Source organism: Bubalus bubalis, chromosome 20 (assembly GCF_019923935.1).
Source record: "Bubalus bubalis isolate 160015118507 breed Murrah chromosome 20, NDDB_SH_1, whole genome shotgun sequence".
Classification (NCBI taxonomy): Eukaryota; Metazoa; Chordata; class Mammalia; order Artiodactyla; family Bovidae; genus Bubalus; species Bubalus bubalis.
The window spans coordinates 46,973,630-46,992,527 of record NC_059176.1 but is presented as its reverse complement, the minus strand read 5'-3'; the positions used below and the strand labels follow the sequence as shown (position 1 = coordinate 46,992,527).

General features: G+C 41.7%; 1 protein-coding gene across 1 annotated transcript; it reads left to right on the top strand.

The window, feature by feature from the left end:
• Positions 1 to 72: 72 nt before the first annotated feature.
• Positions 73 to 18,166, top strand: WHAMM (WASP homolog associated with actin, golgi membranes and microtubules). The gene is made up of 10 exons (XM_025271727.3): positions 73 to 681; positions 3,496 to 3,669; positions 4,406 to 4,556; positions 6,391 to 6,560; positions 7,737 to 7,902; positions 10,483 to 10,670; positions 11,916 to 12,002; positions 12,245 to 12,340; positions 14,697 to 15,156; positions 17,394 to 18,166. Exons 1-10 carry the CDS (start codon positions 73 to 75, stop codon positions 17,693 to 17,695), a joined length of 2,403 nt encoding a protein of 800 aa, XP_025127512.3. The 3' UTR covers positions 17,696 to 18,166.
• Positions 18,167 to 18,898: the final 732 nt, after the last annotated feature.

The window sequence follows — 18,898 nt, the reverse complement described above, 5'->3', positions numbered from 1 at the left end:
TGCAGCGGCTTCTGATGCGAGGAGACCAGGCTCGGGAGAGCCGAGCCCTCCGGGCGCTGACCGCTGGCGGCCATGGAGGACGAGCAGCCCGACAGCTTGGAGGGCTGGGTGCCGGTCCGCGAGGACCTCTTCGCCGAGCCCGAGCGGCACCAGCTGCGCTTCCTGGTGGCCTGGAATGATGTGGAGGGCAAGTTCGCCGTGACTTGTCACGACCGCACGGCGCAGCGGCGGCGGTGGCGCGAGGGGAGCCAGCCGGGGCCCGAACCCGCTCCCGAGCCCGAGGCTGCCGCGCCCCCGCCCAGTTGGGCGGGCCTGCTCTCGGCCGCCGGGCTCCGCGGCGCGCACCGGCAGCTGGCAGCGCTGTGGCCGCCGCTCGAGCCCTGCTTCCCGCGGTTGCCGCCGGAGCTAGACGTGGGCGGCGGCGGGGTCTGGGGCCTAGGGCTTGGGCTGTGGACGCTGGTGTGGCCGGCGCCCGCGGTCCCGGGCGAGGCGGCGCTGCAGGAGCTGTGCAGGCAGCTAGAACGCTACCTCGGCCAGGCGGCCGACTGCTGCGGCGGCGCGGCGGTGCGCGATGCGCTCTTCCCCGGCCAGCGCTGCGCGGCCGACTGCGAGAGCACGCGAGAATTCCGGGAGCGAGCCCTGCGCGCGCGGCGCGACGAGGCGAGCGCGCGGCTGCGCCAGGTACGCTCTCGCCGGCCCCACGCAGGTCTTTTACGTGTTCCTTTGCCTGGGGAGGGACGAGTGCGAGAGTGGGGTCTTCCGGTTATCTGCCTGATGCGCGGGAAGGGCGCGCAGCCTCGCAGGTGGCATCACTTGTCGGACAGCAGCGAGGGGACTTCCCGAGGAACTCGCACGGGCCTGGCGAGAGGACTGAGTTAAAGTTTATTCGCAGTTCAGAGCCAGAGTAGGCTCTTTAACCTTTCCCCTGGAGTTATTGGCGGAGCAGGCTGTTGTGACCGGAAATGCCAGAGAATACTGAAAGAGAAACTAGAAACATCCTATGAGTGTAGGAAGTGATAACAAGGACTGAATGTAAACAAAAGCAGGTTCCCGTGTATGAGGGGAAGCCCCATAAGGGAGACAAGATGTGTTAGAGGATGAAGGAGCTTCTAGGACCCAGGCTTTTGAGGTAAGAAAGACTTGGTGAGGAGATTTCCTTGGTGGTCCAAGGAAAGGACTCCCCGTTTTGCACTGCGAGGGGGCACTGGCTTCCAAGACCCCGCATGCACAGTGTGGCCAACAAAACAAAACAAACTTGGTCCAGTGGAAAGCCTATAGGATACGAGCTGTATTCATCAGTTTGGAACAGCAGCAATAGGAAAGCAATTTTAAGCTTCAAAGAGGTTGTTAGAGTGATTGAACAGTTCATTTTTTGAGCGCTAAGTTTACAGAACTGAAGGGGATTCAAAAAAGGGTTTAAGAGGAAAACATGGCTTATATATCCACAACGAATTGACTATTCTTAAGTCAAGACTGAGTTCTCTGTGCTACACCTGGACATGCCTCTTGCCTGCCCTTTCTATTTATTGTTTTAGTCGCTAAGTCGTGTCTGACCCCATTGACTGTAGCCCACCAGGCTCCTCTGTCCATGGGATTTCCCAGGCAAGAATACTGGAGTGGTTCGTTATTCCCTTCTCCAGGGGATCTTCCCCACCCAGGGATCAAACCTGCGTCTCCTGCATTGCAGACGGATTCTTTACCACCGCACCACCAGGGAAGCCCTTTCTCACTTTGCTGCTGCTGCTGCTAAGTCGCTTCAGTCGTGTCCGACTCTGTGCGACCCCATAGACGGCAGCTCCCCCGTCCCTGGGATTCTCTAGGCAAGAACACTGGAGTGGGTTGCCATTTCTTTCTCACTTTAGGTCGTTCTTAATCAGAATGATTTTTCTCTGTATTCATTTGAGGAAGGGGAGGTGTAAGAACAATTTAGCCACATTCCAAAATCTTATGTTCTCTCAAGCTAAATATAGAATGAGCTTTTTATACACCCACTTCTCATAGGTTTATTTCACTTGATAATATGAGGAAACTACAGGGCAGTTTCAGGATAGTTAGCCTTTGATCTTCAGCTTTACCATGTTGAATCACTTATTTTTCAGACACCTGGTTTCTCATAGAAGTGGTTTTCCCCTAAACTAACATATGTTACTATTGTAAAAGTTATATACACTTTATCCAAGTTTGAGTTCGTTCAGAGGTATTATGGCACTAGTATAGTTCATACTGTTAAGCGAGCTGTTGACACTGGTATAGTTCACCCGTTTACCTGGAACATGTGGGTGGGGTGAGGGCTTAAATATGAAATACACTGCATCCATGGAAGTGCATGTAATAATTTTAGTACTCAGCTCATATTTAGAACAGGAAAGCAATTGATTCTAGAATTAGGCCAGTTACTAACATTGCTAGAATACAGAAAGTGAAACTGAATGTTTTGAAGTCTGAATAGTCTTAAGAAATAAGGCTGAAAAAATCATTGTCTTAAGGTTACTTTTTCACGTGTTTTAATTTTCTTGAGGGAAACTTTTGCTTTTTTTTTGAGGGAGGGCATAATCCTACTTTTGTCACCTGGATAAAATGACTACTGAACATAGATCACTTTATCCTTAACGGAGGGAAGGAAATAGAAGAATTTAAGGATGTACTGACCGAGGGGTGGGCATGCGGAGTTTATACTACTAATTGATTTTTATTTCTCTTCTCCTGGGCAGTAAATTAGTTTCTTACCAAATGAGTTTTTCTAGTTTATAAGTGTTCGATTTATTTCTTGCCCTGCCTCAGAAGCATTCTTCAGAGGCTACAGCCCCATTTGTGATGCTGTGAATGAGTCTACTCTGCTGGGGAATTGGTGGGAATACTAACCTGGGGGAATTAAGAGTCAACGTGCTGGAGAAGTACCTGGAATCATCTGTATGTCCTTATCAGTTTGTCTCTTTGTTTTTGTTTGTTTTGATTGCATCACACGGCATGTAGGGTCTTAGTTCCCTAATCAGAGATTGAACCTAGGCCGCCTGCAGTGGAAATGCAGTCTTAACCACTGGACCACCAGAGAAGTCCCTTAGCAGTTTTAAAAAAGGAGTGCATTCTCACAATACCTTTATGGTCAAAAAAGTAATGGAGAAATATCCTCTCTCAGGCCCTTTTCTCTGAGTCCTTAGTACATGTACTACATACTTAGGACATAAATTTTCAACTCTACATCCTCCTCTATTTCCCATTTATTATTATAAAAGTGCCCAGATTACAGTACTGGTCCTCAAAAGCACAGTGCTGAATAAATGATTACAATAATAATATTTCTACTATGGATGTACCATGATTTATTTAACCATTCTTACTGGGCATTTTGGTTGGAGGACAATAGCATTTTCATGTTTAATCACTATTTTAAATTGATGCGTTAATGTTAGGAACATTCAGATTTCTTTAGCTCTATTGGTTTGGTATGATCTTATACTGTCCATACTTGAACTTTATTTACATTTTGCCTTCTAGTTGCTTCAAGGGCATGAAAAAGCCAACACCATGGTAGCATTAATGAATGTATATCGAGAGGAAGATGAAGCGTACCAGGAATTAGTTACTGCGACAACCATGTTCTTTCAGTATTTACTGCAGCCATTCAGGGACATGCGAGAACTTGCAACTTCATGTAAGCTTGCTATTTTGGTACGTTTTATGTTTTTACTTTATCAGATTTACTGTTTATGACATACTGTTTCTTTAGTTGCATTTATGATTCAATCTGTGTTTCCATTTTGGGTTCACCCTGTGTTTCAATAATATTGTAGATACATCGAATTTATTTTTTAAATAGATTTAAAGATGAAGACATTTAAAAAATGTATTTATTTATTTTTGGCTGTGCTGGGCCACGCATGGACTTTGTCTAGTTGAGGTGAGCGGGGCCTACTCTCCAGTTGTGGTGTGTGGGCTTCTCTTGTGGCTTGTGGGCTCCAGAGCATGGGCTAGGTAGTTGTGATGCACGGGCTTAGTTGCCCCATAGCATGTGGGATCTTCTCAGACCAGGGATAAAACCAGTGTCCCTGGGATTGGCAGGTGAGCCACTGGACCACCAGGGGTCTCCAAACAATATATATTATTATTATCAGAGAAACACAGCTTGACAGTATTCCCTTCTAGAAAAAGTTATTCGAGTAGTACAAAGTAAAGTAGGATATTTTTTCCTTTATGCTCCAGAGTATCCCTTTGTCTTCCAGAGAATGCTGCACTTAGAGCCTTATTTATACTCAGTAAGGAACTGATGAGTGAATGAAATTTAATTGACTAAGTAGTAGTAATAAAAGTAGTTTAAATAATCCACATGACCAGTTTCCTTTCGATTTTCTAATGGTTCTACATGATTCTTCTCTCTTACTAATACAACTTTCCCTTCTTTCTGTAGAAGTCCTTGGATGAAGATGATCTAGGTCCTAAAAGGATAGTTGCCCTGCAGAAGGAAGCCCAAGAATGGACCAGACAGGCTGAAGAAGCTATAGTCTCTATTCAAGATATAACAGTGAATTATTTTGAAAAAACGGTAGAAGCATTAGCAGGTAATAATTTTAAAATGCTATATTAAGATACATGTAATTTTCTTTGTACTCAGAAAACACTTGAGTGCCTCTTAAGCACCAGATTCTGTATTTTCTAGGTACTGAGGATTCACTATAAGGATAAGCATAGACACTGTAAAGTCAGATGAGGGAAGAGAAATCTTTATTATATATTCATTCAAACACATGGAAAATGGCAGTGGCAACAAGCCATATGAGGAAGAGAAACATGGGGTGCTGAGAGCCTAGGAGAGAAGAATGAGGCTCAGTCAGAGTGGTCACAGAAGGCCTCTGAGAAGTGGCATTTGCTCTCCTATCTGAAGGCTAAATGGGAGTGGAGAGAGCAGAAAATTGATGGAAGGGTGTTCCAGGCAGCAGTAGCGTTTACAAAGGCCCTCTGGTCTGAGGGAGCTTGACAAGAATGAGGAAGCCATGGGCTGGAGCACAACACGGACACACCTCATTTCATTGCTCATTTCGTGGCGCTGTACCTTACCCCACTTCACAGATAGTATGATTTTTACAGATTGAAGGTTTGTGATAGTCCCACATTGAGCAAGTCTGTTATAAAATAGCAAGTGCTGGGACCTCCCTGGTGCGCCAGTGGTTAAGATTCTGTGCTGCCAGTGCAGTGGGGTGTGCAGGTTCGATTCCTGGTTGGGGAACTAGATCTCACATGCCATGTGGTGCAGTCAAAAGATAAAAATAAATAAATTTTAAGAATAGCAACTACTGTTTTTCCTACAGCATTTGCTCCACTTTGTGTCTCTGTCAGTCACATTTTGGTAATTTTCAAACTTTTACATTTTGTTATGGTGATCTGTGATGAGTGATATTTGATGTTCCTATGCCAAAAAGATTATAGCTCAAAGCTCAGATGATGGTTAGCACTTTTTAGTAATAAAGTTTTTTAAATTAAGGTTTGTACATTTTTTTTAAAGACATAGGCTCCTGCACACTTACTAGACCAAAGTTTGCTTTTAATGTTCTTGTATGCAGTGGGAGACAAGAAATCCGACTTGCTTATTGTGGTATTCACTTTACTGTGTTGGTTGGGAACTGAACCTGAACTACCTCTGTGGTCTGCCTGTACAGAGAATGTGGTGTGAGAGAATGCTGGCAGACAGGCAGGGACAAGACCAGATGGTCCTGTAGGCTGGGTGAAGTACTTTCTGTTTATTGGGTTTTTTTGGCCATATCACTGAGGTGGAAGTGCAGAGTCTTAACCACTAGACTGGTAGGGAAGTCCCTGGGTTGAGGTACTTTTGTCTAATCTTCAGTCATTGTTGATAGTAGCTGCAAATAGCAACAACTTATTATCTATCAGTTTGTTAAATTATAGTACATTCATAAAGTGGAATACTATGTAGCTATTAAGCATGATTCTCTATAACAATTTTTATGAATAGCAAGAATTCTGTGATACAGTAAGTGGAATAAACAAGATATAAAGCAGAATGATATCCTGGGTGTGGGGAGGGGGGTTGGTGGTTTGTTTTGGTCAAACTGTATCTTCCTATTAGTCTAGTTAGACACAGAAACAGCCCAGAAGTATTTGCACCAAGATGTAAGAAGCAATTGTTTTAAGTGAGATTCATGATTTTCTTTTTTTAAATGAATTTATCTAAAATTTTATACTAAATAGCCATGTATTATTTTTGTGACAATAAAAAAATCACTAAAATACAAGTTTTCTTTTGAAAGGGATGTTTTGCAGGTAACATAGAAGGCAATAAACAGAATTCATTCAGGATGAATTTTTCCTTTTTTAAAAAGTTTCTTTTTTTATTGTGAGTTGTACTTAAGTTTTATTTTATTAATTACAATCCAACAGGAATGAAGAAACAGATGGCGCAGGATGAGAAGAGATTCGGCCAGGCTGCCTGGGCCACAGCAACTCCCAGATTGGAAAAACTCAAGCTGATGTTAGCCCGGGAGACTGTACAACTCATGAGAGCCAAAGAGCTGTGTTTAAATCACAGAAGAGCTGAAATTCGGGGCAAGGTAAGACAAACATAAGTGAAGCTTTGTTTTACAAATACACTTTTATTTTAGGTAGCATCCTTGCTCACTTGTTCCAACACCATCTTTTTTATCTTAAAAAAGTTTTTTTTATTTAAAAATTGTTTGTAAGTTTCACCATTTTATTTATTTATTGGGTTGTACCGGGTCTTAGTTGTGGTTCACGGGATCTCTGATCTTCCTTGCGGCACGTAGGATCTTTATTTGCAGCATGGGAACTCTTAGCTGTGGCATGTGGGATCTAGTTCCCTGAGTAGGGATTGAATGCAGGCGCTCTGCATTGCAAGCAGAGAGTCTTTGCCACTGGACCACGAGGGAAGTCCCCAGTACCATCTTCTTTTGTTACTGTCCAGTCACTAAGTCGTTCCAACTCTTTGCAACCCCATGGACTGCAGCACACCTAGCTTCCCTGTCATTCATCATCTTCTGGAGTTTGCTTAAACTCATGTCCACTGAAGTTGGTGATGCCATCCGACCGTCTCATCCTGTCACCCCCTCCTCTTCCTGCCCTCAATCTTTCCCAGCATCAGGGTCTTTTCAGAATTTAGAGACTGGAAGTTTGGCCGTGAAGTTTCAGTTAAAATGTTTTTGAAATATTATATTGTCGCAGTCACTTGATCACATTGACCTCAGAACCAAAGTAGGTAATATACTTGAAAATCAGTCAAGCCATGTTTTCAGCACAATTTTAGAATAATTAAAGAGGTGCTTCGTCTTAGGACCATAGTCAATTTTATTTCCTATAACATTATGACTTTAAAGCAGAAAACATCTGTGAATACTTCATTGTCATTTATTTTCTCAAAACCTAAATGTTTTCATGTGTTTCAGAGATGAGGTAAAGTATTTGTGATCAACGCTGAAGAAGGCATTTTTATCCCACTAAGTGAAATGGAAAAGTGTCTCTTCTCTCTTTGCTTTTTTCATATTTGATACTGAGCAGAGAAGGAATGGCAACCCACTCCAGTATTCTTATCTGGAGAATCCAGGGACAAGGAGCCTCACAGGCTACAGTCCATGGGATCCCAAAGAGTTGAACACAGTTGAGCAACTAATACTTTCACTTTCACAGAATAGAAAATAACTCAGATGCTTGTAAAGTTTGCTTTTAATGTCCTAATTATTTTAACTTGCTCTTATCTTTTTCATGAAAACAAGATGGAAGATCTTCAAGAACAAGAAAAAAAAATAAACATCATAGATGACTTAGAAATACAATATTATGAAATTCAATTAGAATTATACGAGGTTAAATTTGAGATATTAAAATATGAAGAAATACTGCTTGTTACACAGTTGGACTCCATTAAAAGACTTATAAAAGGTAAAATTTATATTTCAATGTATATCTTGGTATGTTTAAATTACACATTCAAGGAAATACAGACCATATTATCAATTATTTCTTGTATATTGTATACTGAAATTTTCTAATACAGTTTCCCTTCAGTATTTTTGTTACTGAAATAATATGTTCATTGGTAAACACACAGCAAAACAAAGGGAAACTATTTTTACTCCAGTTCCATCATCTAGAGATACTTTGTAGACTCTGTAGTTTTGTAGCCTTTTTTATATGCTAATGTTTAGAAATATCTATCAATTTCTTAAACCGAAACTGCATATTCTGTTCAGTAACCTCTTTTTCATTTAATATATAATAGTCATCTTTCCATTTCAAAAAGTTATAAAATCATCAAAAAATTTTAATGGCTGCATAGTATTCCATTAAATAGATATACTGGGATATCCGCTTTTCACTGTTGTGAACAATGTAGTGAAGAACCTTCCTTTACATATGTCTCTGTGTATAGGACATTCTTTCCTTGGGATAAATTTCTAAAGACGGAATCAGGTCAAGAACAGTGTACGTTTTACATTTTGACACTTAATTGTTAAAACAACACTATAACAATCATTTGATATACATTTTCCCAAACCACTATTATTTTCTAATTTCTAAATTTCATTCTACTTAATGATGCTCCTATCAGCTGATGATGAAAATGTTTCCCTGTACTTATTCATTTAAATTCTTTGCCTATGTGATGGGGGAAAAAATGGCATCTTCTAATTTTCATTTATTTCATTTACAAGTGATGTTGAACACAATTTTGTATGTTTACTGGTCATTTGTTTTTATTTACTGCCTATTCATGGTCTTTGCCCATTTTTCTTTGGAATATTCCTTTTCTGTATTAGAGATGTTACTTTATTATCTGTCATATGTTGCAAATCATTGCTCTGTCATTTGCCTTTTCGGAATATTTAATCTTTATGAAGTCACCTCTCTCAGTCTTTCTGCTTTGGTGCTGTAAGTCCTTTATCCCAATATTACACAGGTATTTACTTTTGTTTTTAGTATTTGTATGATTTTGCTTTTAAAAACACTTGGCTCTTTAATCCAGATGAAGTTTATTTTGATGTGGGGTAGCAATATAAACTTTCCCTTCCAAATTCTTAGCAGTCCCACTCACTGATTTTAAAAACATTTCCCCTGTTGCTTTGACTTGTCACCTGTCCCATATCCAGGATTATCATACTTGTTTTGATCTATTTATGAACTGTTATTTTCTTTCACTGATTTGTGAATGGCTCCTGGTAGCTGGTACCATGCTGTTCCTATTATTACGTAAAGCAAATCCTTCCCTCATTAATCTACTTTTCCAAAAATTTTCTGACTCCTTATCACTCCTTTATTCTTCCAGATGAACTTTAGAATCATTTTGACAAGCTCAAAGCAAAAACCCCAAAAAACTCGGAATTTTTATTGGGACTGCAGTTAACATTAGAGATTAATTTGGGAAGAATTATCGTCTTTTCAATTTTGAATCTTCCCATCCAAGAACATGGTATGTCTCTCCATTTACTCCAGTCTGTTTTTTTCCCTAAAGTTCCTCCAAGTTTAGTTATTTTCTTCATATAGATCCTGAACATTTAATTTAATCCTAGGTATTCAAAAACTTTAGGTTCATGTTATAAGCACTTTACATATTTAGGAAGAAGTTCTGTTAGAAAAAGGTTAATCTGGAAGGATGCGTGCCAAACTATTCATATTTTCCTCTGGGAGTAAAAGGACAAAGATTTGGTGAGGAAAGAGGAAAATTTTACTTTGTATTTTTATGTACTTCTGTAGGACTTGAGTTTGTTACAGTCAGCATGTATTTTGAAAAAATCAGTACATAATTAAGATTAAATATCATTAAGGCACCTTAATGACATACTGCTGGTAGAACATATGTTCCCTTTCTGGAGGAGGGTGATTTGACAACAGTGATCAGGAGCCTTAAATATTCATCTGCAAAGGAAGTAATAAAAAATGTATACAAAGATTTATATTCAAAGATGTTCATCACAGTGGAAATGATAATAATGGAACATTGTGACATTCTAAGAACAGAGAGTGCTTAAATTCGAGAATACTGTGTTGCCATTAAAACTGTATTTCTATCACATGGAAAAGTTTCTCTAATTATCTTTATTGATACATGTATCTATGTAAGTTGCATGTGTGTGTGTATACACAGACACATATATATACCTGTTAATTGTAAGAACCTTTAACTATCCTTACATTAAAAAAAGTATGCATGGCTTCTCTGGTGGCTCAGTGGTAAAGAATCCACCTGTCAATGCAGGAGACACGGGTTCGATCCCTGATCTGAGAAGATGCCGCGGAGCAACTAAACCTGCGCACCACAACTGCTGAGCCCGAGTGCCCTAGAGCCTGTGCTCTGCAAAGAGAAACCACTGCAGTGAGAAGCCCGTGCACTGCAACTAGAGAGTAGCCCCACTCTCTGCAACTAGAAAAAGCCTGTGCAGAGGACCCAGTGCAGCCAAAAGAAAAAAAGTATGCATTATTTTTAATAAAATATGTTTTTAAAAATCATTAATATGCTTCTAGATAAACAGGATGAAGTGATCTACTACGACCCGTGTGAAAGCCCAGAGGAACTTATGGTCATGGATGGTGTAATGGGGCTCCAGGAAGGGAAGCAGCTGGAGGTGGGAGTGCTCAGCCGGCAGTGCCAGCAGCTGGAGTCAAAGCGGGGCAGCATCTGTGCCAGGAGAGCCCGTCTCAGGAACAGAAAGGTGGGTGCGCCCGGGCGGCCTTCTTGTCTCACGGCTTTGGGGGATTTCTTCTTTTACAAAAGATAGGTTTGAAAATAAGGCTTTTATGAATGATTCATTTTATGTGTGTTTATGTAGATATCAGTGGCTACAATTAAAATACACTACAGTTTTTTTTTTCCTTAAAAAGATTCTTTTTTCCTTTTGGATTTAACCATCTTTAGATTTTAATTAAGTCTTTCAACAACTATTGATTGAATGTCTATGACATACATAGGCATTTTTAAAAATCACAGTAGGTAGAAACTTCTAAGAAGCTATAATAAATGATAAAATTAATTTTATTTTAAATTGATTATAAAATGTCAGTCAGACAATATTCGGCTTATTTCAGTCCTTATAATTGGTGAGTGATTTTTTTTCTTAATTTTTAAAAACTCTGTGATTACATAAAAAGGTAACATACTAAGAAGGGGTAAGCATACTTGAGATACAGTTTTTTTTTAAAGTTATTTATTTACTTATTTTTGGTGGCACTGAGTCTTCATTGCTGAGTGGGCTTCCCCTAGTTGTGGTGAATGGGGGCTTCTCTTGTTGTGGAGCACAGACTCGAGAGCACAGGCACAGTAGCTGTGGTGTTCGGGCCTAGTTCCCCCGGGGCCTGTGGGATCTTCCCGGACCAGGGACTGAACTTGTGTCCCTTGTGTTGGGAAATCAGACTCTTAACCACTGGACCACCAGGGAATTCCCAGATGATATAGTTTTTAATATAATTGTTCAGATATTATAGATTGGATGTGTTATGTAGGTATGTTTGGAAAGTAGCTTGGATGTGTTATATAGGTATGTTTGGAAATATTTAGAACGTTAGTGGGAAATGTGTTTATAACAATTGCACTGAAACAGATCCTCAGGACACTTCCCACTTAAGGATGTGGGGCTCCTGTATGTCCTCTCATTTCTACTTGGATGGAGGACTTGCTTTTTCATCTCTGAAAGCACTGCATCCCAGCCATGACGTTCCTGACCAGGAACAAGGGATTTCCGTAAGCAGCCAATCAGCCCATGTCACGTGACCGAGGAGGAGGCAGATGTACTGAATCACACCATAACTCCTATGAATAAATGTCTTATACTGCAGCCCAAATGCAGTGCTTTTTTTCTTTCAACCTTTTATGCCACCCCATGGTAATATTAAAAGCCATGCAGTGTTCAATTTATAACCAAGTTAAAAAACAGATCAGTGAAATTACATTATTCCCCTAGGATCAATGCAAAGAAAATCATCGACTCAGATTGCAACAGGCTGAAGAAAGAATAAAATATTCTCATCAACACCACAGTGTTCAGAGGGTGAGTGGTCGAAGAAAAATGTTTTATGTTTGCATAATGTGACCCATGGGCTTCAGTTTGTGCAAAGTGGAGCCCCACTGCCTGGTCAGCCTGGATCCTGAGGGCCTGGTGCAGTGTGGCCCTGCAGCCGGGGTGGGGGTGGTGGTACGGACATGGCAGTGGGCGGGGGGTGGCAAGAATGTTAGGTTACAGTCTCTCAAGACTTTTGGGAAGCTTACAGATATGTGTTTTTATAAATATAGAAAAGAGACAAGAAAAAAGAGGAGGAACAAAAGAAAAGAGAATGGATAAACCAAGAACGCCAAAAAACCCTACAACGATTAAGAGCATTTAAAGAGGTGAGTTCTTTTTTTTTTTTTTAATTTTATTTTATTTTTAAACTTTACATAATTGTATTAGTTTTGCCAAATATCAAAATGAATCCGCCACAGGTATATATGTGTTCCCCATCCTGAGGTGAGTTCTATAAATCCTCGCTTCTCCTGTGTTTTCTGGAAAAATAAATGAAGATCACCTGCCCGAGGAGAAAAATATGAAGTAATAGGGACAGATGATTTGGGACCTAAAATGTTCCCCAAATGCCATGATTTGTAGTCTATAAATAAAAAACAAAAGTATTAGAAATATCAAGATGTTTTTGACCTTGCCACTTACCCTGCTGTTAAATGGCAGGGAAAACCCAAAATAGTTAAATTGCCCTCAGCTCTAGCTGGCTTTTCCTCATTTATAATAAAGAAGGCTTTAAAATTTGGTTGAGGAAACATTGTGACATTAGTTAAGTGACCTGTTAAAAGTGAACAGGTTTAAGAGACAGGGAGAACAAACGTGGATACCAAGGGGGTGTGGGAAGAACTGGGAGATTGGGACTGACATATATACACTATTGATACTGTATATAAAATAGAAAACTCACGAGAAACTACGGTATAGCACAGTGAACTCCTCTGAGTGCTCTGTGGTGACCAAAATGGGGAGGAAATCCAAAAAAGATGGGATGTATGTATACGTAAAGCCGATTCACTTTGCAGTTAGCAGAAACTTAACATTGTAAAGCAACTATACTCCAATAAATTCTTTTCTTCAAAAGTGAATAGGTTTTTTTTTTTTTTTTTAAGTAAATAGATACTTAAGTAACGTTAAACTTGTTGAACATAAAGCGCAAACCTTTTCTCGTCATATACCCTCATAATGACCCAAAAGAGAAAACCACCCACTCCCAGACATAAGTCTGGGATGAGGTACTGAAGATGCGTGGTGCAATACCAACAAGAAAAACAGGGGCCACCAGAGTGAATACATCATATTTTACAACTTCATCTTCTCTCTTTTTTGAAGTTTGACTGCACTGTGTCTTTGCTGTGGTGAGTTGACCTCTCTAGTTGCCATGCGTGGGCTTAGTTGCCCCAGGCATGTGGGATCTTAGTTCCTAGACTAGGGATCAAATCCACGTTCCCTGCATTGGAAGGTGGATTCTTAACTGCAGGAGCACCAGGGAGGTCCCTGATACACTTTCTACTCTGATCCCTGCTGTGTAGCAGGCACTGTGCTAGGTATTTACATTCATGCTCATTATCTTTTTTTAAAGCAGCTTTATTCATGGAGGTTGCACACTATACGGTTCTTCCATTTAAGGCCTTACTCTATTCACAGAGTTGTGTAGCCACCACCACAGTCAGTCGGGAACATCTTTACTGTTCCCAAAAGAATCTCATATCCAGTAGCCGTCATTCCCTGCTGCCTCCCTGGGTCTGGGCAACTATTAATCTGCTTTCTGTCTCTATGGATTTACCTACGGTGGACATTTCATATAAGTGGTCCTTTATGGTGAGTGGTCTCTCAGCATAATGTTTTCAAAGCTCATCCATATTCCAGAGGGTACTGATGAGCACAGCAGAGTCACTGTGCAGGAGGGGATTCAAGGGATCCAAGTCCAGCTCCATGACCCTGAACTAGTCAGAGCCCTGATTTTCACATTTACATGGTATGAAGGTGAAAGAATCCACCAACAAACTGGAACAAGTTGACCTTAAATTGGTGAAAGTTTCAGTTTTTTTGGTCCATGGAGGTGTACACCCCTCAAGATTAGTTCTTTGTAAGGTGAGGTTTTTCTTGAGCAAACTATACCTGTGAGACTACAACTTCTTTAATTAATATTTTTAAATTATAAAATTTACTCTAAGTCTAAACATTAGAGAAACATCTGTAATACCTGTTTTAACTGTCACTTGGAGGTCCACACTGCTGGTATTTTTCATAGATCTGTTTTTTACATGGTTATACATTGCACACCATATCATCTACATTTTTTTTAAAGATGTTTCACAGACTTTGTACTATTTATGATTTTTCATGGCTGCCTGATATGTTAAACTCACCATAATTTTTTTAGCTAACTGTCTTTTGTTTATATTTGTTTTCTGATCTTTCATACTAAAAATAGGATGAGTGTTTTCATCTGTGTGTATCCTTTCATATCTTTATTACAGAGAAAAGTATTATATGAAAGCATACAAATGTTTGTTCCTCAATATATAGATTTAGTAGCAAGGGTGGCTGTGCAGAGTGAGAAGCAGCTGCTTTGTGAATTAGAATGATCCATACAAAGAAAGTCTTTGGGTTTCCTTTATAGAAAGCTCTAGCATTTTGATGGTTTGTGATGGTAGCCAGTTTCTCACAATGGTTTTTCATTTTCAGAGATGTCCAGGCCAGCCTGTCCTAAAGAGCTCTCCCTCACAGCCTGTGACTCCAGACCTGCCAAATGGACTACCCAAGCAGACACCCTCGCCGACTTCTCAGATGACAGCCGTGATCCATCCATCCTCTAGGAAAACCAGAAGTGCTCCCTTGTCTGAAGTCAGTACTGTGAAAACCCCTGAGCGTGAAGACTGTGCTGGAGACAGCCCTGTCCCAACTTTGGTTCCAACTGGTGACCAAACACATTCCACGTCAAGTGAGGAACTGCCGCCGCCGCCGCCACCGCCGCCTCCCCCGCCACCTCCTCCCCCACCACCACCGCTGCCCCTCCCTTCTCAACCTGCAAATCATCGGAATTTACGCTTCGGGACTTCAGTGAAAGATGATCAGCCACTTCCATTAGTGTGTGAATCACCCACTGAGAACCCACGTGGTCCTGCAAACAGTTTTAGTGGCCCAGGTAATCTTCCCAACTGTCCCCACTCACCTGGGGTGGTTAAGTGGTTACAGAGTTCCAGCTTTAGCAGCCATCATCTTCAATTCAAAATCTTTTTCATAACGCTCTACAATCTTAAAATATTCTAGTATGTGTTACCTTGTCTCTTTTATTGCAAAATTAGCAGAGCCTAAATCTGAGCCTAAATTGAAGAAACATCTCTATACAATTAATGGTCACATGACTTGGGATCTCTGAGGCTGTTCAAGAATCAACCTGTCTCAGGTTCTTTTTTTTTTTTTAATTTATTTATTTGGCTGAGCCAGGACTGAGTTGCAGCATGTGGCATCTTCTTAGTTATAGCATACAAACTTTCAGTTGTGCCATGTGGGATCTAGTTCCCTGACCAGGGTTTGAACGTGGGCCCCCTGCATTGGGAGCTCAGAGTTGTAGCCACTGGACCACTAGGGAAGTCCCTTCTCAGGTTCTTAAGACATCAGTGTTTGATTTCTGCCACATGTTTCAGTGTCGCTTTGAATTAAGCTCACTGTTGCATCTGTGAGTCCTTCATGGAATTAAATTGTTACATCTTAAGCAGAATATTGGTTTGGAATTACCTTGTAGAAATTTTAGACTATGGAGGGCTGTTCTTGTAGTCTCTGAGTGGTGGTTAGAGAAACCTTACTGTGGGAAATCTTTGTAAAATGAAGTGGTCAAATACAAGGGGACTAGGACAGATGATGGGAATTATATAACAGTTCCAACTGTGGCTCTGGTTAATGTGTATTCTGGTCATTCTGAGTTTAAGGTTTCACTGTACCTAGAACCAGGTACAAATGAAAATGGCCACACTACTAAGTGGAGACCAGATGGCCCATTTCCATGGGCTTTGCTGCAACACTGTGGTAAATGAAAGTGAGAGCTCACGGGCCTGGACAAGAAATAGGCCACGGCAGGTCTTTGTGGGGGTGCCTCATTCCTGACCAGGGATTCCCTGGTGGCTCAGTGGTGAAGAATCTGTCTGTAATGTGGGAGACCCGGGTTCAATCCCTGGGTTAGGAAGGTACCCTGGAGGAGGAAATGGCAGCCCACTCCAGTATTCTTGCCTGGGAAGGCCTATGGACTGTGGGCTGCAGTCCATAGAGCTGCAGAGTCAGATATGACTACCTGCTGAACACATGTGCACACATTGTTTCCTGACCTGACTCGTAACACACACACTGCCTCACTGCACTGAAAGCATAAGGAAGTGTGAGTTAACACCATAAAATGCCCTCGATGGTGCAAGTCTGTCTTATTACTCCTAGAAGGGAAGTGGAATAACAAGTTATAGGTTAAGATCCAAGGTGTTTTGTTAGCCATGGCATAGCTTTTCAGTTCTGAACTAGAAATGACCTTGAAGTCTCACATGGAAGATCCCTAAATTAATGGCCACAGTCACACCCTTCCAGCAAGTGGTAAAAGATTTTACCCACCACAGGGGGCTCAAGGTGCCAAGAGTGAAAAATAGCTTCTCCTCATCAAGGCTTTGAAACTCTGATCTAATATATGTTTTGACAGCATTTCACACCCTTGAAAGTAGAGAGCACATTAAGTTACCTCAGGATAATGTAGGTGGAATTAAAACACACTATATACAGAGACATGCCAGAACCACCCGCTCTGGGTTCACTGATTGAGGTTTTCCTTTAAGCCTTTTTGTGTGTGGAAACCCACTCACTTCAGTGTCACAGAACAAGTAATCACTGACTAATATCCAAGACTGAAGTTGGAGAATTACAGCGGGGTACAGTCAAAAGATTTTTAAGTGGGAAAGGAAATGGAGGAGACAGAATGTCAGAGCTATCAATGCACGCTGGGTCGGACTAAAACACCCCAGCTGTTCATAACTATCTTCAGAGACACCTGAAAAGGTGATAACACCTGTGTCTTCAGAAACAGCCGTGCTAACCAGGAGGTATGGTGACTTTCAACTGTGCCTGGGAGTTGCTATGGATTTGAAGTAGTAGTGGAAAATCAGTGGTTAAGGTAAAATATTACGATGAGACTATCCTGGATTCAAACAGGGAGCCAATACTAGCAGATAGCAGATATCCTAGCAGATGCTCAGAGCATTTGTCTAATGGGATGATGACCATTTGTTTAAATCATGGCTTAACTGATGGGTGACTTGACACCTTTAACAAGTACAAAATCGTCTTGGCACTTTGGGGAGAAAAAGTATGATTCCTTGACTCCTTGCTTTGTTTACTCAATTTCAGGGTCGATGGATGAAGTGCTGGCCTCCCTAAGGCATGGCAGGGCCCCTCCCCAGAAGGTGCAGGCGCCCGCTTTGCCCCCTCCCCGAGCCTCAGTCAACGAGCACATTCTGGCTGCCATAAGGCAGGGGGTCAAACTGAAGAAGGTCCACCCTGCCCCTGGCCCGAGCCCCAGCAGTAAACCCACCAGCGACCTGGAGAAGAGCATCAAGGCAGCGCTGCAGAGAATCAAGAGGGTGTCTGCTGACTCTGAGGAAGAGGGGGAGGAAGGCGATGAGCTGGGCCCCCACGACTGGGATCATTAGGCTCCTCTCCCAGGGCCCAAGGCCTGTTCTGATACAGCGTGTGATGGGGTACTGGTAGACAGGCTGCACAACACCCCAGAAGATCAGCTAGGGCATGGTGTGTGATGCTGCAGCTTCATTTAACACTGTGGCTCTTCAAGTCAGGGAAGGAAGGAGACATGTGGTGCCTCTTGCACATCTGAGAACCCACGGTGAGCACTGGTGGCATGAGAAACAGTAATCACTGTTCACCACAGATAACCTAGAATCATTCCCTTATTCTGAAAAAAGTTTACACTGCTACTGTAGAAAGCACTGCTGACCAAGCGTGTGCAGTGGTTTGCTGGGATTGAAAGGTTTGAATGTGGACATTATTTTAACAATAATCAGAGTAAATTGCTTATAAGCAATACTTATTTTAAATATTTTAAATGAAATGTATTTCGTGTATCAAGCACAATATAAACTCATAATAAAGAACTATTTATAATGCCTCTGTGTCACTCATGAAATGAAACTGAGTATCTTAACACAGCCGTTCCTGCTTTGGCTAGGTTTAGCTGAAATCTTATTAAAAACATTGAATGTTTTTTTAAGCAAATACTAAGGGTTGGGAATAGTGTCATTCTCCTCAGGCACTCATGCTGGAATCTTTTCTCCTTCTTGCTTTGTGTTAAAATTAGCAAAGGAGTGGGACTTCCCTGATGGTCTAGTGGCTAAGACTCGCTGCTCCCAATGCAGGTGACCCGGGATTCTGTCCCTGGTCAGGGAACTAGATCCCACATGCCCAACTAAGAGTTTGCATGCTGTAACTAAAGATCCTGCATGCTGCAACTAAGACCCAGTGAAGCCAAATAAATAAAAGTAGCAAAGGGGAAGAGACCAATACAAGGCAGTCCACTCTTTTCACTAACCTCATCGCGTCACTCTCGCCATGGCAACCCTGGGTTTTCTCAGAACAAGATGAATTGACCCTCCTTGGTTTCCACAGAGAAGTTCTTACAGACCCAAACTGTTCCTACCTACAGCTGCTGCTTTGCTGACTCTGACGGGCCTCAGGCGGCACAGCTGGGAGAGGCTTGGGTGATTTTTCAGCAGCTACAGCCTGACCTCCGTGCACAGCCACTGCCAGGGGTCCTGCCTTCCCTGACTGTGAGTGATGCAGGCCCAGATCCGGCTTCCGGGCATGAAGGTGCCTCACTCCTCTCCCTGGGCCCAGGCCCT

Coding starts and splice junctions, on each gene's coding strand:
- WHAMM (XM_025271727.3), top strand. CDS start 73: ATGGAGGACGAGCAGCCCGACAGCTTGGAGGGCTGGGTGCCGGTCCGC. Junction 6,561..7,736: donor GAGCTGAAATTCGGGGCAAG/GTAAGACAAACA, acceptor CATGAAAACAAG/ATGGAAGATCTTCAAGAACA. Junction 12,341..14,696: donor GATTAAGAGCATTTAAAGAG/GTGAGTTCTTTT, acceptor TTTCATTTTCAG/AGATGTCCAGGCCAGCCTGT.